The sequence below is a fragment of the Belonocnema kinseyi genome, chromosome 5 (assembly GCF_010883055.1).
Source record: "Belonocnema kinseyi isolate 2016_QV_RU_SX_M_011 chromosome 5, B_treatae_v1, whole genome shotgun sequence".
Taxonomy (NCBI): domain Eukaryota; kingdom Metazoa; phylum Arthropoda; class Insecta; order Hymenoptera; family Cynipidae; genus Belonocnema; species Belonocnema kinseyi.
In genome coordinates, this window is record NC_046661.1 from 29,518,460 (window position 1) to 29,546,333 (window position 27,874).

The 27,874-nt window shown below is 35.7% G+C and overlaps 1 protein-coding gene across 8 annotated transcripts; it reads left to right on the plus strand.

Moving 5' to 3' along the window:
- Nucleotides 1-5,324: 5,324 nt before the first annotated feature.
- On the plus strand, nucleotides 5,325-11,787 carry LOC117172739 (transient receptor potential cation channel protein painless-like). Of its 8 annotated transcripts, none has more exons than XM_033360919.1 (7): nucleotides 5,325-5,464; nucleotides 5,903-6,265; nucleotides 6,400-7,141; nucleotides 9,633-10,238; nucleotides 10,490-10,991; nucleotides 11,183-11,533; nucleotides 11,623-11,787. In XM_033360919.1, exons 2-7 carry the CDS (start codon nucleotides 5,918-5,920, stop codon nucleotides 11,639-11,641), a joined length of 2,568 nt encoding a protein of 855 aa, XP_033216810.1. In that variant the 5' UTR covers nucleotides 5,325-5,464; nucleotides 5,903-5,917; the 3' UTR covers nucleotides 11,642-11,787. The 8 variants fall into 8 exon arrangements, with proteins under 8 accessions (XP_033216810.1, XP_033216812.1, XP_033216811.1 ...); XM_033360921.1 differs by having other exon boundaries at nucleotides 5,917-6,265; XM_033360920.1 differs by having other exon boundaries at nucleotides 5,325-5,460; nucleotides 5,842-6,265.
- The last annotated feature ends 16,087 nt before the right edge of the window (nucleotides 11,788-27,874 follow it).

Genomic DNA, 27,874 nt, shown 5'->3' on the forward strand with positions numbered 1-27,874 from the left:
TAACATATGGCCTTGCAGAGAAACGATAGCGGGAATCTCCCACTTACGGCTTATTAATGAGGTGCTTTTTCATTGTCAATGTGTAATTTCTACATTATATCGTAATTACAAAACCAAACATACGAAGCAATATATTTTATAATGAACCCTGAAAAAGTGTCAATTTGAGAATAAGCACCCCTTAAGATCAGGATTATGATGAAAACCACGATATGCATCAGATTCAGTGGACACATTTCCTCTACAAAATAGTACGAAAAAATCAAATTAAATAAATTTAAAATTTCAGTGATGAAAACTTTCGAAGGAAAAACTTTATTTCTTCTTAAAAAATCAGGGTCATTTGCAACCCCTCAACTTTCAAACAATTGTCATAGAATTGAGATTCCATGCCAAATAGTTTGGCATTGGAACTATATCAATACTTATATTTTACGACGAGATAGAAAGGATTCAGTTTCCGATGATGAAATTTGGCGGATGTTTTTTCTCCTGAAAACGTATCTTTCACTATTCAAATTGATATTTTTTTATTTTCTACTTTATATCCAAATCATACACAAAGTATACGGAGAAATAATTTTTTTAGTTAACTTTGAAATTGCCGGAGTTTAAGGGTGAAATACCCTTAAACTTACAATCAGTTCTACAAATGAAAATCACGTAACACGCCAACACTAATTTTTTATTTTATAGTTAAATAAAGAAACGTAGTTTCCAATGGACCTGAAATAAATTTTTATTCCAGAAAATCAACAAAAAAAAGGAATTTTTCTTTAAAAAAAATTGAGGGTTGCAAACCGTTAATCAAAAATAATTGTCAAAGAATGGGAATTTGATGTCGAATATTTTGCTGTTGAAATGATATCAATATTTCAATTTTTTGTCGAGATATAAAAAAAATTCGATTTTTGAAGGTGAACTTCGAGGGTCGATTTCACCCTTTAGAATCGTTTTTCCGCCGATAAAAAAATTGCTTATTACTTACTTTTTCGTACCCTACAACATATTGAAATTTCAAGAAAATTGGAGGCGGACACCTTGTAAGGGTTCCTTGTGAGATCTATAGACCTCATATTGAAGTACTTCACAAACACTCGATAGCTCGAATCGAATTATCATGATATTTTTCATTATGCTTTCAAGACTTTTTCTATACATTTTACAGGATTGAGGTATCTAGATATTACAATGATGTAATCACAACCTCTTAATACTTTAAATGTGATTTCTACGAAAGTTTTCAACGTTTTTTCATGAATTTCTTCATATATTTTACTACAATTTTTAAATCGGAGTTCAATACGGAGTTTGAAGAAATATATAGGATCCTATGTAATTTCCTATACGTGGCACCTAAAGGTGAAACATATATGTTCCTATGTAGGTTCCTATATAGGAACCTAAATAGGAATTTATAGAAGGGTGCGTCAGACTATAACAATAAATAGCTTATTTTTTAACCAAAGAAATGAATTTTGGATCAAAATCATGAAAATGATGAAACCTCAATTTAAAAAAAAATTAATTTTTAAAAAGCAAGTTTATTTTTCAACCAATTAAATTTCTCCTAACCTAAAAGAGTAATTTTAAACTAAAATGAAGAACAACTGAAACACTTGAATTTTTAAACAAAAAGAAGAATTTTTAAATCAGGAGATTAACTTTCAAAGAAAAAAACTCATTCTCTAACAAAAAAACTATATAAATACATTTTTAATTTAAAAAGACAAATTTACATACAAATTGTTGAACTTTGAATAAGAAATAGACAATTTTTCAACCAAAATAGTTATATTTTCTACTTGACTAGTTAAACTCTCAGTTTAAAAATCAATTTTCAACCAACTCGTTACATTTTCACAAAGAGAATTTTTAATTAAAATGATGAATCTTCCAACAATAAAATCAATTTAAAAAAAGAGTTTAGCTTTTACCCGCAAGTACTTGAATTTTCAAGGAAAAGGGTAAATCCTTAACAAAATATGTTTGAGAAAATGTATATTATATAATTTAGAAATATTTCCTATAAATTGTGACGAATTTTGATTTGAAACAGGGATTTTCAATACTCCTTTCTTTTAAATCCCAGTTTTAATTTTTATAAATTCTCGTTCCATGTCAAAAATTACTTGCCGCAAGCTCTTTTTTTTAGTTTTTAACCGTATGTATGAACAAGTGGGAGAAAATATATATAAAATGGTGTTTATCAGGTCGTCAATTTTAAAGCATCAAAATGATATGTAAAACAAAATGTAGAGCAGTGAAACTTATTTAACATGAATAACACAAGAACTCCAATCAAATTCACGTTTTCATTAGTCACAAAAATGATAATAAACGAGTCTTTTTTAGGATGAATTTTATAGAGATTTAACGGCGTTTATTGTGTCACATTCAGACATTAAACGGTGTTTATTGGGTCGGCGAGATAATGAGATTTTGTTTAATGTGATCAATAGACGAGTCTCCTGAGGTGTTGATTACCTGTTTTTTAGTTTTTAACCGTATGTCTAAACGTGTGGGCGAAAATATACAGGATGTCTAAATGTCCCGGAACGGTTGGATATTTCCTCAGGTAAAATATGTCCCAAAAAAGTGAAGGTCATTCCTGAAGTAAATTTCAACGAGGAATTCAATGGTGATCTTCATTTTGATCTTGAAGTTGAGCTTCATGGCTTTTTGAAGGCCAAGTTTGTTTTTTAAATAAACCCACTTTTTACATCTGCAATCGATATAGCGGAAAATTCTACGTTCAGGTACGTATCCAATTCATAGGTCAATTGTAACGGTCAAGGTCAGTTAGAGGTTCTTTGTAATTAAAAAAGTTTTCCAAGGGGTCAGTGTAATTCCTAAAGTAAATTTCAACGAGGAATTCAATGGTGACCTTCATTTTGAACTTGAAGTTGACCTTCATGGCTTTTTGAAGGTCAACTCTGTTGTTTTAATGGAAACTCCCTTTTTTACATCTTCATTTGATAAAGCGGAAAATTCTACGTTCAGGTACATACCCAAGTCATAGGTCAATTGTAACGGTCCAGGTCAGTTACAGGTTATTTGAAATTAAAAAAGTTTTCCAAGAGGTCAGTGTAATTCCTGAAGTAAATTTCAATGAGAAATTCATTGGTGAGCTCTGTATTGATCTTGGTTACAGCGTTTCGAATATTTTAAAATCATAAGGAAATTTTTCATTAAAAGTTTCACGTGTTCTGGTGAGAGTTCTGTTGCTCCCCCAAGAGTTATACAGTCTTATACGGTTTTTCGATACCTAAGTCAATACCTAAGGTGATAACATAGGTCCTATACCGTTTTTCTATACGAATATCACGAATCGAAACTAAATTTACGTATTGCGAGTACATACTTACTATCTTTCGCTACAAGATTATTATGGCGCGAGCTAAACTTTCGAACGAGAGAGGGTATCAGTATTAATGATGCTTGGTTGGGGAGATCGAGTTCGATCTTATGATCACGTTCGTTTGTTTTTTAATCGCACCTTTCGTAATGGAGAAAGGTTGAATCCTGTCTCAAAATCAACAATTGAAGGAACTGTAAGGCGCTTTATGAATCATGTATCTATCAAGGACCTTCAGACCTTCAAGCATTTGTTGAAAACCCACACCTTAATTTACGTCGAGCTGGTGATGAGTGTGACGTTGCTCAATAAAGACGATCCTGATCGTCGGGTTTTCCAATGAATCTACTTTCAATTTAAAAGGTGAAGTTAACATGCAAAATTATAGAAAACTCTCTTGGGAAACTTTGTTAATTTCAAAGAACCTCTAACTGACCTTGACCGTTACAATTGACCTATGACTTGGGTACGTACCTGAACGTAGAATTTTCCGCTCTATCGATTGCAGATGTAAAAAAGGGGGTTTCCATTTTAAAAAACAAAGTTGACCTTTTAAAAGCCATAAACGTCAATTGCAAGGTCAAAATAAAGGTCACCATTGAATTTCTCGTTGAAATTTACTTCAGGAATTACACTAACCTTTTGGAAAACTTTGTTAATTTCAAATAACCTGTAATTGACCTTGAACGTTACGGTTGACCTATGACTTGGGTACGTATCTAAACGTAGAATTTTCCGCCGATTGGCCGCTTGTTGGCTGGTATACAGTCGGCTATTCAGCGTCAATTAACCGACTGTCCAGTTAGTCGGTTCATCGACTAGATCGGCTATTGGGCTACAACATATATATTGAGTAAAATCTTTGTAAGTATGAACATCATCTATTACGTTTTGAATTGAGGATTATTCAATGTTTCGAACATCTGAGGTTGAAAATGTTCCTGCCATTAATGCAAATAAAATGTTTCTTTTAATTAATATACTTACATGCATGCAATGTAAATATAATTATAGTCATAAAAAGGCAGAAAATATAAAAATTATACTTTTACTTTGTCCCTAATTTTGTGGATCCTTTGCAAAAGATTTCTGGTGTAAAAGCATGTACCACAAACATTCTTGTTTTTGCAGGGAAAAACGCAACAATTCACCATTTTTCTTTAATAAAAACAATTAATTATCTTTTCCTGCACGGTATATATTAACGGTATAAACTAAAAGCAATAACCTCAATCCAGCACTTGTATCACGGATAACTCTAGCACATTTCAGCACGAAATTTTGTTATATCGAAAAATATTAAACATTCGAAAATGACAACTGACAATAAAATATATTAAAATTCAATGTCAGAATTATACAAAACCACGAAGTTCATTTAACAAATTTACGGTCACGAAACACATCAACAGTTCAAATTGTAGGCGCATCAAAGTCAACGTCAGATTCCGGTTGTGTTATAGCTTGGTGGAGGGGAAAGTTGCCTCATCTCTCCGTCTTAAGGACCTCTAAGCAACATTAGAGATCTTCAAGGGAAAGTTGAGACACCGGGTACTCCAATTCTGATTGTTGCTGTTGTAGTGGAACTAGTTGAGGTTTTATGCATTTTAATAGGCTTGAGTTGACGCCATTTTCAAATCACAATTTTATTTGCAAGAGAGTTTAATACAGAATAGAAACAACACTCATCTCACGAACATTCTAAATTATTCAGGAGGTTATTTATTTAATTAAGGGAAGAATCATATTTTCATTGAAACACAAAATAGTTTACAAACTTTTATAACCAAAGCAATAATAAAAAATAACACTGTTCGAAGTTTTCACGCCCCATGAAAATATCAAAGTTTCGGTACAGCGACGAACATTGGAAGGGGACACGTGGCTCAACTCTCACTAGAGGATCTCTAGGTCATATGTCCTTATATCATATTATGCTAAGCAACTTCAGCTATAACAACACGCAGATTTTGACACATCTTGATATTTGATGGTTTTAACACAAACCTTAAAATTTACTTTTTAAACACAAAATAATGTAATTCTTAGTGAAATTTCTGCAAGCAAAAAAAGCAGGTAGAACGTATATATTTAAATTAGAGGTAGGTATGTGTCAAAACATACGTCACTAGTATTGTAATTTGAAAAGTGATAATGAAGAATTTATTGAATTTAAAGAAATAGTCTCAAAAACATCATTTATCTATTCGCTAAGAGGGTAACAGTTTAATCTTGTAACTTTCAAAATAGTTTTTTAAATTTTATTAATGTGCACGGTCATTTGTAAAATATCTTGAACAAATTATCGAGAGAATTCCATGTTTCTAGGTACTAAAAATCAGGTTAGAAATCAAATCTTTCACCAGCTAATATTTTAGTTCTTCAATAAAAGCTGAGTTTTTGAACGATTATATTTTAAAATTTGGCTTATTTGTCATGCAAAACATGTTATTAAAAACGTCTGTTTTCAACCATTATTTTAGCGTAAAAGATGCTTTCTGAAATTACACATATGATCTTTATATTGCAAATAACTATGAACAGATTATAATACACAGCATGGGTCACGAAAAGGAATTTTTTAAACAACATTTTCAAAATGATCCAAAATCATCGACACACCAATTACTTCTGGCAAGTCTAAATGCCAGGGACTATACTGCTTTCCAAAGTTTTTTGAATAGGGGCTTAAAGGAGTTGCCACACTCATTTATCTTTGATTACATTTATCCACCGCTTTATGAAAAAACGATTTTGGAAATAGCATGTTGTAAAGGACTCAAAGAATTTGTTTCGTTACTTCTTGTACATTTAGAGAAGAGCGAAGATATAAATAAGATTAATGAAAAGTTTGATCGAGGACTACTTCATTTTACAGTCGAAGAAGGTCACAGTGCTGTCTTGCAAGTAAGAATATTTAGAATGAAAAATATATTAAAATAAATAATATTTACTTCAAGCAGCTTTATAATTAACTTTAATAAGCTTTATTTTCATAGCGTTGCTTCCAAAACTAAAACACGTTCTTCTCATTTAAATAGGCACTTCTTCAACATGAATCCATCAATCCCAATTTAGAGGTAGGAGGAATGCAAACTGCATTGCATATGGCAGTAAAAAACGAAGACTTGAAATGCATCGAACTACTCGTGAATGCAGAAGCCAGACCGGATATTCCTAATGCAAAAGGGGAAACTGCCTTTCACTATGCAGCTTCCTCAAAGAAAAAAGAAATAATCGACCTCGTTATTAATGGAAACTATGCAGTTCCTCTAGACATTGATACGTTTAAAAATTACAAAAAACAAACAGTAAGAGATATCCTAAAAAATAATTTTCCGGAAATAGAAAAGAAAATGCCAGAACAAGCTAGACGAGTGGACTTTAATCTCTTGAAGTACTTCCTAGTTAAAAACGACGAAAAGAACTTCTTGAAAAATTTAGCAGAGTCCGATCCAAAAGAACCTATGCAAGTACCTCAACTGATAATGTTAGCAGCTGGAAATAATCTTTTAAATGCAGTTTTGGAGTTGATAAGCAAGTTGGAGAAGATGGAGAAGGTGGATCTTCTGAAAGCTGCTGAATTAGCAATGCAAAGAGGGCATTATAAAGTTTTTAAAGAGATATTAAAATATGATTTTAACTTAAGCCAGAAACTAATTATTAGAGCTTGCGAAGAATTAGCTACACCTATCAGATCCGGTATTGACCATCGAAGTATTCGACTTCAGTTTCTAAAGCTTATCCTGGCATTAAAGAATATCGACGTGACGGTAGAGGATGGTAAGGTTATCCAAATTGCCAGTAAAGTTACTTCTTCTGGCAAAAGTTTCGGATGGAAAAAATTCTATCTATCGGACCCCGTTTTATTCCAAAATCTATGTCCAGACTCTTCATTCAGATTAATTCTAAAAGAGAATCCAATTAATCCCGAATGATTCTGTTTCCAATCAACTTTTCATTCCATGCGAATTCTTTGGCGGATTAACATTTACTTCAAATGAGCCTATTATTATCATTCCGGTGATAATCTGCATAATTCCGCTTAAGGAACCCTAGGTAGGGTGGCTACCCGGCCGCAGGGGATGCCACTCCGGGTCCGGTAGCTCGGTAGGCTCCAAGGCAGACTCCCCGCTGCGAGCTGCGACTACTTTTGTTTACCTAACATGAATGCCTTTCATTGTTCTGATATTTACCGATTTTTTTTCTATTTTTTTTAATATTCTCGTCATAGTCCAGAAAATCTAACGCTGTCTATTAAAATTCGCTAATGAATATTTTACTAAATTTTCTATTTTTCTTAATCGGCTCTAATTTTCTAACAATGGGAAGGTCGAGCGCGACAAGCCTGCACACGCCCGCATCACAGATAATTTTGAGGGTGACATCGCTGCTCTAAAGCGTTAGATTTGTTAGATTATAATATAAGCGTTACAAAAAAGACAGAATAAAATCGCATAATAACTACAAGAGTTATCGCACTTTTTTAACTTCACCAGATTTGTAAATAACTCATTTATTAGTTCGGATATTAACTGATTTTAAAGAACCTTTTTTTCATTTTCTTAAAATCATATCACGAAATTTATTCGGCTAATTAAAATTTAATTGAGCTAAATCTTTATAATCCTTAATTCTGCTATTTTCTGAGATAGCTTTACATTAATTATGCATGTTTTTCGGATTAATTCTGAAGTGAATATACAATCATTCCAAGTAGTTCCACATAATTATGAACCAAATATTCACTCTGCATTAATCCATTGTCATTATAAATTTATTCCGAAGGATTCTCTAATTCCAAGACATCATTCCAGATGATTCCACATCATTAGAAATAAAAATGTCATTCCCAAAAGTGTCGTTTCCATTCCGAATTCTTACACATGATTCTAAACAAAAATTCCATTTCGTTTGAATTTGCACGGCTGAAAAGAAGTCCTAAGGGCGATAGAACGGAGTGCAAAAAATTCACAGTTATTGAAGTCACCTCATTTTGATACGCTAATCCTCATCATTTCCGATTTCACTTATTTGTGAAAAAGAATAGAAAGATACGAGTTTTCCTGAATCCTAAAAAAAAGAAACAAATGCTGACTTTCTAGCGAAAGACCTTTTTAAAAAAATATTTAGGGAGCAAAACTTCTCTAACCCTGTGTTCGAAGCCGTAGCTAGGCGGGGATTATGAGGCTTTGATCCCCCCCCCCTTATTCTTAAAACATGTCCATAATATACATACACTCTCCTGTGTTCCACTACATACACCCCCCAACCGAATTTTTTTCCTGATGTGCATCCCCCCCCCCTCCCGGAATTTTTTCTTATGTCCATTACCTCTGTATAGTATATGAGCTTGTATCTTTCTAAAAGTCTTACGTCGTATTATTTCTAAATTTGCGTCAATATAGTATATGAGCTTGTATCTTTCTAAACGTCTTACGTCGTATTATTTATAAATTTGCGTCAATATTTATGTTTACGTAAAGTTTAGAGTGCTATTTTTACAGTACGCTCTAATTCTTGAATACTCGGCAATACTTCCGAGTAAGGTTATAATTCCGCCTGAATCCGGTCTGATTCTTAAATCATTCCGAATTATTACTATAGGTTAGATTGCAAAGCAATGTATTTTTTGATTGAAGCCAAGTTCATTCAGATTGCAAATCAATTAATTTTTTCTTAAAATTATAATCTAGTTGAACTTGATTAAAATGAATTGTGTTATAAAGGTCTTGATCACTGTAATTTTCCCACACAAGAAGAAATCAGTCAAACTGGATCTAATTCATCTCGAAAACTAATTCACATTGAAAGAAAATGGATTTTTGTCATGAAATTTGGATTCACTCGGATTGGACTGTACTAGACTGTTTTTGTTGACAAAGGATTTGTCGCGCATTATGTAGATTCAGACCAATTAATTTTACTTCATGCCCAATGTATGATAGAAACAAGTTGACCTGACGAATTGGTATGGATTATAAGGTTTTTATATTTCGGTGCGGATTCATTCATATTGGTGACACGGATTAAAAGGGATTCGTTGGAAGCGACTCAGAGTGGATCGGATACAGATTTCGCAATAATTCGAATTGATTCAAAATGAATTTCTATCCGAAACTTTCGCCAAGGTGATCTAATTCACCGAAGAAGATACGAGTGGGTTTTCATCGATTGTCATGGACTGAATCGATCCCGTACCCACTGAACGAAAATGTAGATCATATGTTAATTTTAATTATATTTTGATTTTAAATGCTCTTTTGATTCTCAGATAAAGGTAATACTCCCCTGCACTACGCTGTTCGAGCAGAGAATGATGAAGCTGTGGAAGAATTACTACGAGCTGGGAGTTACATAGGACATATGAATCGGGTTGGGGTGCCCCCATTGGCACTTATTAGGTCAAGCATATTAGAAACCTTCTTTGATAAACATATTCAAAGTAGCAAAGAGCACACGGAAAACTTTGAATTACACTATAATTACAATTGCCTGTTACCACCTACCTCTCGGCACTGCCGTACAGAAAATTATTCAAAAACTAGGAAGCGCAACTTGAGTAAAGAAGTTACAGAAATTGCAGCGCTAAATTACATTGCCCATAATAATGCTTTGAAGCATTTATTAAAACACCCTCTTCCCTCATCATTGTTATATATCAAATGGAGTCGCATCAGACACATTTTCTATGCAAACTTAGGATCTTACATACTGTTTTTCTTTACGTTGGTCGCATTTATTATCATTTCGAACTGGAAGAGTGAAGACGAGCAAGGTGACAAGTTTAGAGCGGGGGAACAAATAACAAGAATATGCGTTTTTATACAACTAGCAATCCTGGTTTTACGAAAATTATGCCAGTTCTTTTCTTCACAACGTAAGACAATATTGTAATCATGAATCTCTTCATTTAAACTAACTAGGGCCCTTTATTAGATAAGAGTATGCAAGTAGACATTTGGATTCCAATAACGTTGTAAAGAAATAAAGAAACTTATATTTAGACTTGTTTGAGCATAGGTTATTTGAATAAAAATGGCGGCTCACATATTTCTACTTATGGCATAAAAAAGGCCCTAGAGCTAACCCCTTGTTCCGAAATATTAATATCATTCTAATTTGTTTTAGTTCATTACATCACGAGCTTAGAAAATTGGTTTCAAGTATTATTGATCATCATGGTAGGAGTATTTTTGTTAACCACCAATGCTCAGATTGGGGCTGTAGTCATTTTATTCTCTGCCTGGGAGCTCGTGGAACTAATTGGTCAACATCCTAGCATGTCGATACAAATTGAAATTTTCAAAAAAATCTTGGCCAATTTCACTCTGTTCCTTTTGCTATATGCATTTTTGATATTTGCTTTTGCTCTGGCATTTTATATTTTATTCCGAGGTACTGAAAAGTTCCCGAATGTCCATATGTCGATTTTCAAGACCATATTAATGCTAGTAGGAGAATTCGATGCAAGCGATATGCCCTTTGAGATGGATCCTATATTAGGACGAATAATTTTTTTAGCATTTATATTAGTCATCGCAATCGTCCTCTTTAACATGCTAACTGGTATTGCCGTCAGCGATACTCAGAATATGCAATCTAACTCTGAAATTGTTACTTTAGTTGCAAGGTAATTTAAAATAAGTTTCAAGAAACATTTTGAATTTAATGTGACAATGATAAATGATGAACAAGAGACATATATAATATTGTTATTTAAAATATTAAACAATTTTGTAAATATATATGACAATGAAAAACAAATCAATTTTTCTGATAGAAACTATTGATTAATTAGGTTTTTATTTGTCTCTTTTTTAGGACAAAAAACATTTTCCATTTCGAAGAAATAGCCGTGAGTTTTTCTGTTTTTTTAGAAAATTGTTGTTGCTCTTTTCTGCAGCCAATCGTGCAAAATCCAAAGCTAAATTTCGTTAGACGTGTTTTTATCTACCCAGCATACTTGCCAGAGAAGAAGCTCAGTGAAAAACCCTATAAAAATCATGAGATTTTAATTCAGGGTAGAATCATGAAACCATCATTGCTCAATACCCTGAAAATGGATTCCTCTATCTCAGACGGTGCGAAGGAAATTGTTTGGCAACGCGGTCGGGTTTCTGATGAGGAAATCATTCCAATGCAATTGGAGACACTCGACCTAAGACTGCAAAAGTTAGATTCAATTTTCGTGCATTTACGTGAACTGGACTATGTAAATATGATACTCGATAATATTCAGCAGAACCTTGTAAATGTTTCAGAAATGGATCCAGTCAATAAAAGGCTAGATAAGTTTGAGTCGATTTTCATGAATTTCCTAGACATTTTTAAAAAAAACCAAAATGATAAGAACATTGAATTAGTGAATGAGGAACATATCCAGGACATGAACAGTAATGAAGACACTACTTAAATATTTTATAAAAAATAAAATTAGACGGAAATAGCTATTATTTACCTAAATAGCGACATATTTTTTCAATAAAAAATAATCATATATAATGCAACTGCTTATAGACCCAGGATACAAAAATCCATTTACTTCTGTTGAATAGGTTTGAAAGGGTTTTGAATTGCGTATCTGTCACTGGAATTCCAAAATTGCCGCTGATTTGTTTTTTAAAGATTTTTTAGTCGTTAAAATTTTGTTGACTAACTTATATGCCGCAAAAGACTAATAACTGAAATAGCAGAAGGAATAGAGTACACTTGCGCATGATTTCTTTTAATCTTTCGATAATTTAAAAATTTGTTAAATCTCGTGAAATATGACAGCTTAATCTCAAGTAAGTCGGTCTCATTCAAAAAAAAGGAAACCGATTTAATATAACCTTGCTTGAAATGGTCATTTCACTACATGACAGATTCAAAGCTGCTTGAGAAAATGACCGATTCACATAGCCGCACACCGATTCTGTTTTAACTTTCTGAATCTGCAACTGACAGATACGCAATTCACAGAGTCGTCTTTTCAATGAATTATTTTTTCCTGGGGAAACTCTCCTCATACTTAGTTATATCGAATATAAATAGCATATAACAGTTATCCGAATCCTACCTTACCATCATTTTTGTAGTTGAAAGTCATATATTTTTATAATTAAAAAAAATGGTTTTTAATTATAAAAATTTCTCAATGACATACACATAACATAGCGCCTCTTATTTAATTTCACAAAAATTCCGTTAAATATATTATTTCGTCGGTAAAGATTGAGATGCATTAAGAAAAATCGAGACAGCGCAAATTAAAGGCGTATTACGAATTTATCTGAATGCGTAGTCAAACTCAATTGAAAAAATAAGTATAAGATTCCTAAAGGAAATAAACTCGACTGATTTAAAACTCACTATACCAATATATTTTTTGTCATGCTGGTTACGAACATAATAGTGAAAATAGCAGCAAATTTGATTTTGAATGTAAAACCCCAAAAGACTAGTTTTTTAAACGGATTTTCGCTCCTACTTTGAAAATTATTCATCTGAATGAAGTGATTCAAATAAGAGATGCAGAGCATAACCTTTAATATTAAATAAGTTTTTTTCTAAGAACATTAATTTATGAGAAAAATTAAATTTTCTATCATTTACGTCAATCTCTTCCGGAAACTAAACAAAAAAAATATCGCAAACTTGCCTAAACTATCACTTTGAATGTAGCCAGACGGTGGTCACTCACAATGGCGAGAGTGTCTGAACATACTTTGATCCCGTTACGAGTATACGCGAGATGGCGCAGCGATTGCGCTCTCCACGCCTCACTCCGCTATTCTAAGTTTAAAATTTCCAAAATGGTCAACAGTAACCACAGTAACTGTTCGTTGTTGTTGTTTTCACCGGCAACCTACTTAAAAAATAATTTCACAATCTTCTTTCTTCATAAAAACACATTTTCATGCATAATACAGTCCAGAAACAACTGGAAATGCATAAATAATTGTTCTGACAATTATTAGTGTATTTCTACTAGTTTTTATATTGTTTTCTGCAATTTATTTAGTTATTAAGTCTATTATTTGAAAAGTATCTGGGTATTATCGCGATTATCTGAATGGTCGTATATTATCTTATCTTAGGGATATGAGCATACGCTGAATGGATCCAATGTAAACTTTGTCGCGACACTTCTAAAGCATTGAGCAGGGGCGGTCATAGCAATGGAAAGTAGGCGGCCGAGTACTTTTATGATTATATTTAGTTCTTAGACCAATTAACTGGCCCTGGAATTTGAAAACTGTCATGTGCGACTGACAACCTGAAAAACTTGTGTTAGCAAATTTTCATTTGCGTATTACCATACGAAAGAATTAGTGCAAAATTATGGAAATATGATATAAAAGGCATTAAAAAATGTTGCTTATCTGTCTTTTGTCTCATATTCTTCAATTTTTGCTTTAAGTCTTTCATTTTCCTTTAATTATAATAAAACGAAAACACATGGAAGAACTACGAGGTGTGTTCAAAAAGTAAGGTGACTTTTCAATTTTCGCGGGCTACGTACATTCAAGTTTTGAATTTTTTGTTTTGTTGTGTTGGTACACTCGTCACGATCATATGTTCACAGTTTTGACTATATAGCTCGTGTAGCTTTTCTGGCAGAGACGTAAAAGGTTAGAAGGGTTTGGTGCGCTCGGCGATTTTCTTCTTTCCAAAAAAATGAAGCAAAGAGTTTGCATTAAATTTTGTATGAAAAATGGAATCTAGTTCTCTAAAACTCTTGAAATGTTAACAGTTGCATACGGTGAGTCTACTGTGAGTAAGAGAAATGTGTATAAGTGGTACAAGCTGTTCCAAGAAGGCCGAGAAGATGTCGAAGACGAACCTCGCCCTGGACGTCCCAGCACGTCAACAACAGATGAAAACATTCAAGCAGTGGAAGAAATGGTGTTGAAAAATCGCCGAATTACCATCAGAGAAGTTGCTGAAGATGTTGGCATATCGGTTGGCTCATGCCATGCTATCTTTTCGGACATTTTGGGCATGAGACGTGTGTCAGCGAAATTTGTTCTAAAACTGCTTAATTTTGATCAAAAGATCCATCGCATGACCATCGCTCAGGAGATGTTGAATGAAATCAATAATGATCCTGATTTTCTCAAAAGTGTTATAACTGGGGATGAATCGTGGTTATATGGTTATGACGTCGAAACTAAAGCTCAATCGTCTCAGTGGAAGCATCCTGAGTCTCCAAGACCGAAAAAAGCACGTCAAGTTCGGTCAAATGTGAAGGTTTTGCTCACTGTCTTCTTTGATTACCGTGGCGTAGTGCACCAGGAATTCTTAACACAAGGTCGTACGGTCAATAAGGAGTATTACATCGATTTTCAACGATTGAGGAGATAAAAACTGCATCGCTGAAAGAACTCAAGGCTATACCACAAAATGATTATCAGAAGTGCTTCGAAAATTGGAAAAAGTGTTGGCATAAGTATATTATATCTGAGGGGGATTACTTTGAAGGGGACAACATAAATATTGAGGAATAAATGAATATTTTTTTAGAAAACCATCAAGTCACATTATTTTTTGAACACACCTCTTATATATACCTATACGTGCACAAACTGATGCACATACGATCTAGTTCACAGACCAATTGTTCGCGGCGCTAGCTCTGGGTATCTATTGCCGCCTACTTCGCATTACGTTGACTGCCCCTGGCATTGAGTGACCACCGCCTAAATGTAGCAGTCGAGTGTGAAGAATCATGCCCACAAAATATACTGAAAAAACATCCGGCTGCGAATATGCGTTGAGCAGTAAAAACAAACCTTTGATATATTTGCAAAATGCCTCAGGCACGAAAGGGTTTATAGAATTGAAATAGGTGATCAGCTATGAAAATATGTTTCATTACATAGAAAGTAGTTAGGGCTGTTGGAAGGAGGCGCACAGAAATAGACAAATCTACGATATACTCAGAACTGACCAGTAGTCGATGAAAATTCGGTGTTGAGGTTTTAAAAATGCATTTTAAAGATTTTCCCGATTCCGAAAGGGGTTTGGCGGTTGAGGTTACTATCTATTTTTTCGAAACAAATCGAGTAACTGATAAAACAATATAGTAAATTGGTGCATCAAACGGCATGAATTGAGTAACAAGGCGATTCGCAGCTGTTTGGCTCTGATCGCTCAGCCATACTTGTTCGTACTACCAAGAATGCACTGTCGGTAAAATTCGCATCCCTCTTGGCGGGAATTTTAAATTAGAATAAAAATGCAGCTTATGTTATTTTTTCTGTAATTGTTTATTGAAATATATGACTTGATCTCAGAATAGGAAAACTGTTGCAAAAGATAAAAGGATGCCGCCGTGAACTCGCTGATAATAATTGATAATAATTTTTCAATAAAAAAAAAATTATTGAAATAATTACATATCTTATGTTGTAACGTGCAAAACACATATGGAAATCGCACAGCACGTAAAATCGTATAAATAAGGTTACTATTGTACAACCTGTTCTGGATTTATAGAACACAATTATTAATCGCTTTCACACAATCTAAAACGCCCTCCAAAAGGTTCACTCAGAAACCTTACACAAATTTGCTATTGCTAGAGAGAACATTATTATTTGAATATCTTTCCCGAGAAATGTAAATTTCTGATTGAAAACAACAATATCTGCAGATCTTTGCAGACATTTAAAAATCAAGTTCCTTTAGATATCGAGATACAGAATAGAAATTATTCTACACAGCCGACCTCGAATTAAGTAACAATTTTTTGCAGAAAAAGTTTGCTGCAAATAAGAAAATTATTACATTACCGGCGCTTACTTTTTAAAAAATATTGTCTAGGTCTTTATTCGCAACGATTAATTATTCTGAGATGTAGAGATAGTGCAGTCAGAGAGTTTCAATGTACAAATTAATTAAAATAGAAATTATTTTACACATCAGACTTCGAAATTAAATTGAGACTAAATTCGACTTCTGCTGTGGAGAATAGTTTCTATTCAATGGACGCTGTTACAACGACGAGCGGTGGATCAGATGCACGCGTGTAGAACCATTGGGCGAAGAGAAACTTTCGTCTTGAAAAGATCGCGACCAACTGTTCTACGCGCGTGTAGCTAACCTTCCTCTATTCGGTGTGAAGACGACCTATATCTCGATATCTAAAGGACGATGATTTTTAAATGTCTGCGAAGATCTGAAGATATTGTTATTGTCTATGACTTTTACCGACAGTGCACTTTTGTTAGTATGATCAAGTACGGCTGAGCGATGAGCGCCAAACAGCTGTAAGTCGGCTTGCTGCTCAATTCATGTCGTTTCCTGAACCACTTCACTCTAATTTTTTATCAGATACCCGATTTTTGTGGAAAAAATAAATAGTAAGGTTTCGGAAATATTTCGGAAAGGGTTCGAAAGGAGGTTCGGAAACAGTTAGGTGCACTTTGCTTTCGTTTCTTTTCGAACGTCGAGCTGTCCTACAATCCTTTCCGAGTATTTCCGAGTGTCCCACTCTCCGACTTCTTTGCGATCATTTCCGAATGTTTTCGATTTCTTTCCGAATGACCGCCCACGTAAATCTGCCCGAATGTATCCAATTTCTTTCCGAATCGAATAAAAAATATATATCCACGTGATAATAATTTATTTTTAACTTTAAAGAATTTTAAATTGCAGCGATATTTTTAATTCATCTTGAATCCAGCAAAGACGATTCCTAAAAACCTAGAAATAGGGAAATTTTATAACACACAATGCCTTTTTGAGTTTCATAAATTACGTGCATTATTGCTGCACATTATCACAATTTCATATTTCAAATTTCGAATATTTCCTTTGTCCAAGCCTCATAATTAATCACTATAATAAGTCCTTAATGAAATTCCTTCTCTGTAATTGTAAAAATAATTCACTATGAAATATAACGTACACTGAGCTTGACTGAATGATGAAAAGTCATTGTTTCTAGAAAAAATGATTGCACCAGATTGGGATTGATTGCAGGTTGAATCGTTCTTAATCGGTTTTAATCGGGACAGAAATTGTACATCTTTCTTAATCATTTTCAATGATGTTGTGTAAAACACAACATCACCTGCCACTCATTTTTCGTACAGTGGTTTAGAAAGATTGCAAGGGGTTCGTAATGAAATGTACAACATTCTGTGTCACTTCTTTCAAAGCACTATACTAATTTTCGTTCTTCTAATCCATTACAATATTTAATACAGCGACTTAGAAACAGTGTAGTTTTTTATGTAAGATTCTAAAATTTGTTCGATTTATTCGAATCAAAGATATTAGTCTGCATTTTCATAGTCACTATTCGACTTTTTCTAACCCAACCTCGATTATCCCTAAATTCGTACACTTTACTTAAATTATGGATATGCGATAAAAGAAATATTAATATCTAAAGTCTCTCCGTGTACGGCTAAAGCCATGTCTACAAGAAAAGTGCAATTACTTTCTGAACAACCCAGACTTTTGACAAAAATCCTGTGAAAATTATTATTGTTTTTAAATGAATAATTTTATAATTTATTTTACTAAATGAATTTGTCACATTTAGTGGGCTTTGAAATTCCTTATTTAAATTATGAGCTTTGAGAATGAAGATTTTTAAACCTTCAGTCGATGAAAATTGAGTGAAATTGAAGAAAGTTGAAAGTAAAAAACTAGGCAATTTTATAAACAATTTCATAATTTGAAATTTTTTTAAAATTTTTCTGCTATATCATCAGAGCTTGTACCTTACCGGTAGTAGATCAACCCTCCAAACCATGAAGGCAGCAAATCTACACAATATCGATCAAGTTAAAAATCTTCAATAACAGAAAATGCTTAACGTCTTAATAAGACTAGATGGAAAGTAATATTTTTTAATTAAAATTATTTCTTGAAAAAGAGATCCTACTCCATCTTCACTCCATTGGGAATCGAACCACAAAACTTCTGATTTCCGGTCAGGTGCTTTTCCAATTAAGCTATTAGAGGTATCAGAATAAGAACTCTTAATTCAAGAACATAACGCTAATTTTTAGCTAGGTGTTAATGGTACAAGTAATTATTTTAAAAAATTTTAATTTATCTGCTATATGAACAGAGATTGTACGTTACCGACAGTAGATCAACCCTCCAAACCATGAAGGCAGAAAATCTACACAATATCGATCAAGTTGAGAATCTTCAATAACAGAAAATGCTTAACGTCTTAATAAGACTAGATGGAAAATAATATTTTTAAATTAAAATTATTTCAGAAGTTTTGTAGTTCAATTCCCAATGGAGTGAAGATGGAGTAGGATCTTTTTTTCAAGAAATAGTTTTAATTTAAAAATATTATTTTCCATCTAGTCTTATTAAGACGTTAAGCATTTTCTGTTATTGAAGATTCTTAACTTGATCGATATTGTGTAAATTTTCTGCCTTCATGGTTTGGAGGGTTGATCTACTGTCGATAAGGTACAACCTCTGATGATACAGCAGATAAATCAAAAAATTTTTAAATAATTACTTGTACCATTAACACCTAGCTAAAAATTAGCGTTATGTTCTTGAATTAAGAGTTCTTATTCTGATCCCTCTAATAGCTTAATTGGAAAAGCACCTGACCGGAAATTAGAAGTTTTGTGGTTCGATTCCCAATGGAGTAAAGATGGAGTAGGATCTTTTTTTCAAGAAATAATTTTAATTTCATAATTTTTATAAAATTAATTTTTAATTATAGATAGTTTAAATATATTCTATTTAAAATTTTCAATTTTTTTAAACTTACAAACTTTAGGCTTTTCAAATTTTGTACGTTTTTGAAGAAATAAATTTTAAAATTTTAACTCCATTGAAGAGACTGTACATTCTAAACTTTTCATTCCTTTCGAAGTACCTAAAATTAGCAATATATGAATTTTAAATCTCCTGTCTACAAAATTAAATTCTAATTCAGTTTGTACGTGTACAAGATCAGAAGTTTCGAAATTAAAAAAAGTACACATTTCAAATGAAAACCGTTAGAATTTACCGTCTCCGCAACGAAATTTAGTTGATAAGAAATTGCAATTTATTTAGCATATTATTTCTTTTTTTCATCCTCTTTAAAATTAAATCTAATTTTTTGGTATGTACCAATATTCACCACGTAGTTTGTTTCTGCTGGCGATGGTTACACCAAAATAAAGGTCTTTATAGTCAAAAATACAATACTTATAACAATTTGCGTCAAACACTTAGTATGCGTGCAAATGCTCGACAAAGAAGCAGTCTAACCCTTTTTTGCAAATAGTTTTAAATGCACCATTTAAGGTAAACCGACCATTACTGGGACAACGTAAAAAGTATGTCCAATACTGAGACAATAATAAATATCATTGTATATCTTTTATATTCCAACATAAATTCTGAAAGTAAAAATGTTCTATTATTTGAACGAACTGCTACAAAATTTGCCCTTTTTTATTTCAAAACTTTCCGCATAACTTTTACAGCATTATATTATTGAAATTTCCTACACTAAAAGAAAAAGTAATGTTTTTGCACATTTTTAATACGTTTAAGAATAAAATTCATAATTTTATTAGCGATTTTATTCGATAACTTATGAATATTTTAATGTTCCGCATTTGGACAAATTGGCGAAGTTGCCTAAACCGGGACGAGCTGTCGCTGACTGTCTCAGTTTCGGACACGTAAACGTGAGTTGAGAAATTGCGTCTACATTACTGAGATGGTCACTGTCGCCGTGTTTTTAATTAAATGTCGCAGTATTTTTTTAGTGATATCTTAAAAATATTGTTTATAAGACACAACCTTGCCATTTAATTGATTAGGTAAGTAATGTAATATAGTATCAAATTAATTTAATTTTTTAACAAAAATTAGTAACTATGCATTACAATTTGATATTATAAATTTATATGAAAGATTAATAATATTAATATTATCGATTTACTTTATAAGATAAATTAAGTAAATTAACTTTTCTATTGGAAATTTATATTTTAAAATCAAAAATATAACTGTTTTGAAGAAAACTCATCTTTTTTACTTGAAAATTCAACAGTTTGGTTAAAAAAATTGTATTTCTTGACTGAAAAAAGTTTTTTGATTAACATTTGGTTGAAATAATAGTTGATATTTGAAACGTTAAAAATGTTTTAAGTATAAATTAGTCATGACATGATTTTTTCAATAAATAAGATTTTTTATTAAAAAAAGAAAAATATTTTAACCAAATTTATGAATTCTCTACCTAAATATTATCATTTTTAACAAAACAGTTGCATTTTTCTCAAAGAAAAATGATATTTATAATTAAAATGACAAATTTTCGAACCAAAAAGACCTATAATAACTATAATAAAATTTGTAACCAAAAAATAATTTAAATGATTTCAATACATTTTTAAATTTATGTATTAACTTGAATAAAGATGAATTCTAATTCAAAATTTACTACCAAACAGTTTGTTTTGCAGGTAAATCGATAATATGAGTCTATAATATTAAATTTTAATGCATACTTACCAATTTTATTTAAAAAATTTAATTTATGAGTTATTATTAAATTACTTACCTAAGCAGTAGGCAAAATTTGAAGTTAGAATTAGAGGTTTCAATAAACGACTTTAAACAACTTTTTTAGAACAAATAATTAAACGGTAATTACAATCCATTCTTGCTTTTTAATGAATTTTGTAATAAATTCTAAGTAAATTGTGCCATTTTATTTTGATAAAACCCATTAGATTTTCCTTGTTCCATTATTGGCTTCTTTGGTGTCCCACTTAAGGATATATTCCAAAATTTATGTCCCACTAATGGGCGATATGACAAGCTTTAAAAATATCCATTTATATTAATTTACTATGAAATTACTAATGTATTTTTTCTTCTAATAGACCAAATAATGTCTTAACCACTTATTATAACGGTCCTCCCCTAGGGGCTGTAAGACCTTGTAGTTGGTGGGCCGGTTTAAGCGTGTGGGACATAGGGGTCAAACAGAACTCGGCCTAAATGTGTATGGATATGGATGAAAAGACCCCTATAAACAGGCATGATTGCATGATTGTAGTATGATAGAAGGGTGAAAGAGCCTAGCTGAAACGGGCCTTCTGGATTCCTGTGTCGAGGTATCTCCCGGATCGATCTCCAATTTATGGAATCGGCACGAGAATGACCTGCGGCCCGCACAGCGACCAAGAAAAAGCCCTCTGTTGGAATGATGGCCTGCCAACGGGTATACATTGAGTTTCTCGCTTAATCTGACCAACTCCCAAAGCCACGGGTGTAGAGTGATAGTGCCCATTGCACTTTGGCACCTAGGGGTAACGAAGGTGTTCTAATGGCCTCTCGGGGACACCGGACGACCTCCCCATTCAGGGGCGGACCTTTTTTCCCAGCTACTCGTGGGAACCAAAATGGATCAAGCAAATATTCTAAAAGAAGAAGGAGAAAGGGAGTTGGCCGAGGGGGGGGAGGGCTGGGTCTTAACGGGTCTAGCATAACCCTTTCATCCCAATCTGTCTCTCCGGCAAGCCTTACTCAGGGGGCGACTGTGCTCCCAGCTCTTCCGGGAGCTGAGGTTGTGACGGTCCCTTTGAATAAGGCTATAGAAATGAGAGTGGCCAATCAGTCCCACGATAAGAAGAAACGCATCATCGCTTCCCTGAAAAGGAGACTGAGGAGGCAAGCGCAATGGGCTAGTGAAGCCTGTAAAGAGACACAAGGCGGTCCAGCAGCCAACGAACAGGGAGTCGTCGGGGGTTGGACTGACGGCCGCTCAGTGGACTGACCCCCTGACGGTGGTGGTGACGGATACGAGATACCCGGACTGGCTGCTCAATACAGAGCAGTCAGAGGTCTTCAGAGAGGCTACCTGGAGGGTACTCGAAAGAGTGTCCTCAGGTCAATAGCCAAAATTCAAGATATTTTTCTGCAAGGGAGGGGTCTTTGTATTTGTGACAGCTGACCTAGATGCTAAAGCTTGTCTACACAAGGCTTTGGTCGAGACGAAGCTTTGGGATGGCGGATCGCTCAAGATGGGTGGAGTTGAGTTGGTTAAGGCTGCGGCATGGTTCCCAGTGGACACGCAAGTGGTCCTCCGTCGGCTGGAGGGATTGAACCCGTCACTTGAAACAGCGTCTTTGCAGATCGTCAGGCACGATAAGCCTCAGGAAGAGGACACAGCTGGGGAATTAAACATCTCCTAGTTGTGCAACTTCCTGAGTCACAGGTGAGGACTCTTACGTTCTCAACAACAGGCGCTTTTACCTTTTTCGACAGGTCAACTTTAAAGTCACGAGCCAGGGGCAGGAGAAGCCTGTCGGTGGACAGAAAGATCGGGATTAGGCCTAAATAACTGCTCCCGGTCTAACCATTACCTAAATTAACTTGTATCACAGCAAAGGCGCCTCTGCAGGTTTGCAGAGGGGCATGGCTGCGAGGCACACAGGTATCTCACTAATCCAGCAACCCTGGTAAGTTCGAGATACCATCAGGTGTCTGGGGGGGGGCTGGTTTTTGTTGTAGGAGCCCCAAGGCGGCCAATCGAAATGTTTGCATACTGGCGAAGGGAGTCAACGTTGTCCCGCTACTTAAGCTATGTTCCAGAGGCCTGATGGTGATAGTCATGGATCTCAAAGCTATAGGAAGGCTAGTCATAGGATCGGTTTACTTTCCACACGACAGAGATACCAATGCACCAGTGGAGGAACGTACACTGGTGGAATACTGCAAGATAAGGGGTCTTCTTCTTCTGCTGGGGTGCGACGCTAACTCCCACAATACTTTGTGTGGTAGCACGGGCATCATCTCAAGAGGTAATGACCTGTATGAATACCTTATCACCACTGACTTAGATATTCTTAATACGAGGAGCACTCCGACGTTTCGTGATTCGGTCAGGGAGGAAGTCAATGATATCACTCTCTGTACCGGTAATTATACAGATAACATCATTAAGTGAAGAAACTCAGATGAACCGACTCTCTCAGATCACTCTCAGATAGAGTTCGTGCTAGAATCAGCTATATCCATCCGCTATATCCATCGCTATATCTGGGATCAGGTTTCCACAGAACTATGAAGTGCACTTTCAGGGATGCTTAGGTCAATTGGAGACGTGGAAATCCTGCAAATGGCAGCCGAGATTTTCACGAAAGCCATCAAATCTACTTATGACAGTAACTGTCAACCTTCAAAAGTCCGAAAGGCTGGCGAGACACACTGGTGGAATGCGAAACACGAAGAGCTTCGCAGGAAAACTAGAGAGAGATTCAGACGTGCCAGTTCTGGCAAAACGAAGGAAATATGGAATTGATTTACATTGATGAGCGATGAGTATAGGAATGCAATACGTAAGGCAAAGCATGAAAGCTGGATTAGATTTTGCACTGATATCGAGAAAGGAGCAGAGGCTGCCAGACTGGATAAGTTGCTTTCTCGAAATCTGAAAACTATTCTCGGGACTCTAAAATTGTCCGGCGGGTGATACTTAGAGTCTAACGGAAATACCTTAGCTCACCTGATTAAGGCACATTTTTCGGACTTTACAGAGTTAGGAGGAGAGGGGACGACACCTCCGAGCCAATCAAAGCCGCCGGCGGCCCAACTGGACCCAAAACGGGGGCTAGCTAACGAGATTGTTACCCCAGCCAGAGTCAGGTGGGCCCTGAAGTCATTCAGTCCTTACAAGTCTCCTAATCCGGATAGCATATATCCAGTTCTCTTACAGAGGGCTGGTGAGATCTTCATTGGGTCGATTGTGAGACTTGCTGGGGCTAGTCTCGCGTTAGGTGCAAGAGTAGTCTTTATTCCGACGCAGGCAGGATCGATTATACTTCACCCAAGGATCTCCGAACCATTAGCATCACATATTTTTTACTAAAAACAGTGGAGTGACTCGTGGACAGATATATCCGCGATGAGGTCTTGTCAAGTAGTCCTCTTCACAAGCAACAAGACACCTACAAGGCTGGTCACTCGACTGAGACGGCCCTAAGCACAGCAGTTAACCTAATTAAAGGACAACTGAAACAGAAAGGCCTCGTGAATGGAACCTTCATGGACATCGAAGGAGCCTTTAACTACACCTCTGGAAAGATGATCAGGGTGGCTATGATCGCACACGGTGTGCGTAATACAGTCGTGGAATGCCTGGTAGTACATGAACTGCTTCATCTACTCACGAGTCAGGGCCACTACGTTATAGGTTATGCGGACGATATACTGGTTACTGTGCGCGGTCAGCATCTGGATGCGCTCTTCAGAGTAATGCAGCAAGCACTAAGAATAGTAGATTCATGATGTAAGAGGGCTGGACTATCAGTCAATCCGAGTAAGAAGGATGCAGTTGTATTCACCAGAAAGTAAAAGTGGGGAACCACGAGTACATTGTAATTAGCTCGAAAAAAACTGGCAATCAAAGGACCAGCCAAATATCTAGGAGTCATTTTGAGTAAGAAGGTGTGATGGAACGAGCACTTGGAAAATAATTGCAAGAAGCTAGTAGCGACTATTTGTCTCTGTAGAAGAGCCATAGGGAAAACATGGGGCTTGAAACCGGAGACACTTATGTCGATCTACACAGCGATCCTGCGACCCAGACTAACCTATGCGGCAGTCGTCTGGTGGAGCAGGATCGAACTGTCTACTGTGCAGTCCCGACTGGACAGGATCAGGAGACTGATTCTGAGAGGTATCACTCATGCCTCGAAGTCGACACCCACTATGGCCCTGGGGGCACTAATAGGCTTGGAGCCCCTCCATCTCACCATAAAGACCGTGGCTGCGAAGGCGGCCTGGAGATTAAATACGGTAAACGATAGCAGTATCTCGACAGTTATGCGGATACCAATCGACATCGCGAGGAGGCCGACACTGAGCATGCTCAGGGACAAAATTTCCACATGTCGCTACCTTATAGACATATAGTGCCGAGTTAGCCTATACACGAAAGATGAATGGGCTAACGGTGAAGCGCACCTGCCCAGTGATGGAGATAGTTGGTTTACAGATGGCTCCAGGAACAAGGAGAACGCTGGAGCAGGTGTATATCGTTGAAGGAACGGAATGAGCTTCACAATTGCGATGAGGTCCTACGCAATAGTTCCACAATCTGAGATTATGGCCTTGATCAAGTGCGCCTATAAGGCAATGGAGTATGGCGATAAAAGAAACATTCGCATCTGCTCAGATATCAGGGCTGCTATCATAGCTCTGAATGGAACAACGACCACGTCGTTACTAGTATGGGAGTGTTTTGAAGCACTGAATAAACTAGCGACAGAAAACCAAGTCACTCTGCTCTGGATCCCTGGACACAGTAGCATCAGGGGCAATGAGATATCGGATAGGCTAGAAAAGCTAGCAGCTAAGGAAAATTTTACTTGATCTGAGCCAGTTGTAAACATTTTCAGTGGGTTGGTCACTGAAGATATTAACATTTGGCTGACGGAGGAACATTAGAATGAGTGGGATTTGGTCTCTGGCTGCAGACAGGCTAAAACACCCTTGGGCTCGAAGCTAAACCCTCATCGAGCGAAAGAAATACTTAAGCTCGAGAGGAATGCAGTCAAAGTCCTAACACAAATGTTTATAGGGAAGGGAAACCTCCGGTTTCACAGACATAAGACATGGCTTGAAGAAAGTCCACTCTGACGTCTGTGCGGAAAAGGATAATGAGACTTCGACTCATATTCTCTGGCACTGCCCTGCGATTGCGGGGAAACGTGTAACACTTACAGGCGGTTACTGTACCAATGAGTCTGAAATATCAGCCAAGAGCGTGATTGCGGTCTTCTCCTTATGGAGAGAGCTTTGGGGCCATGCTTAAGGGTTATAACGGGACGCAACGGGATCACCCAAGAGTCAGGGGCTTTGACGGTTTAAACCCAAAATAATAATAATAATAATAATAATAACAGGGCAGCACGCATTATTTACTTTCTAATCCATGCGATGAGGCTCTGGGGTACAAGAATCAAGTATTTTGATCATGGAGAACCAAGGATAACTGGATCAATACGCTTTACGACGGGTATACTTCAAGGAGAATCCTTCAGCGCAATATGGTTCTGTTTAGCTTTGAATCCATTGAGCAAAACACTAAACAGCATGTCTCATGGGTTCAGAATCCATAATAATTAATAATGGATGACCTGAAGCTGTACGCTAGTTTAGGCCAGAAACTGCAGCAAGTGATTGATGTCACAAAGCAGTTTTCCAATGATATCTACATGGAGTTCGGACTAGATAAATGCAGAACAGTGCATTTAATCAGAGGGGAATTAGGGACCGCAGAGTTAGAAAACGAGTTCGAAAATGACATCGAGGCAATGGCTGCAGGCGAATCATATAAATATCTGGGTATTCTTGAATCTAATTGTATTCAACATACGATAGTTAAGACAAGCCTAATGACTGCCTTTTCTATGAGACTCAGATTAATTATGAAGAGTTTTCTCAACTCGGCAAACAAAATCAGGGCGATCAATACATATGCCATCCCTGTCCTCACGTACTCCTTCGGGCTCAAAAAATGGTCTAACACCGACCTTGAAAAGTTAAACAGAATTGTTCGCTTAGAAATGACGCAGCACCTAGTGCACCACAGAAATTCAGCGATTGAAAGGGTAGTTCTACCACGACATTTAGGGGGTAGGGGCGTTGTAGATGTCAAAAAACGGTGTGAGTCACAAGTTATACAGTTACGAGACTATTTTAACAGCAAACGAATTGCTGCGCTTACAGAACCATCTGTCAAGCGGATCTTGAATACACGCCCTTAAATTTGTCCTCCGATGGGGCCTTGAATATCAGGGCAGAAACCATAGAGGAATTAGAAATACAATGGAGGCAGAAAGCCATCCATGGCGAACACCCCAACACGTTAGATCAATGTGAAGTGGATAGTGAGGCATCTAATATTTGGCTAAGAAAGGGTGTTCTGTATCCAGAGACGGAAGGATTCGTCATTGCAATACAGGACAAGGTTGTCAGCACCAGGAATTATCGCAAACACGTGTTACATCAAGACGTGGTTTGCCAGTGCCGATTATGTGGAGATACCAACGAATCCATCAAGCACATTATTGATGGCTGTCGCGTAATGGCTCAGAGAGAATATACGCACAGACATAATGATGTAGCGGGCATTATACATCAACAACTTGCCCTAAACCTAGGACTCTTAAAAGAATGGGTGAACTTCTATAGATACATCCCAATGCCCGTTTTAGAAAGCGAAGATTACATTTTATATTGGGATTTTACTATCCAAACGGATCATAACAACCGGGCCAATCGACCTGACATTGTGATGCGGGGAAAAAAAGCTGGAAGAGTCTATATCATCGACATTGCTTGTCCACTTAACCGAAATTTGCAGTCAACCTATACAACCAAGATCCACAAGTATAGCGAGTACCATCGTATTAAATTATTTGAATTAAGTTATAACATTCTAATCTCATCAGTCACTTGACTTAGTCCGTGACTATGATGTATCGCCGAGTTTACCCGAGTAAAAGTTTAATAAAAATAATAATA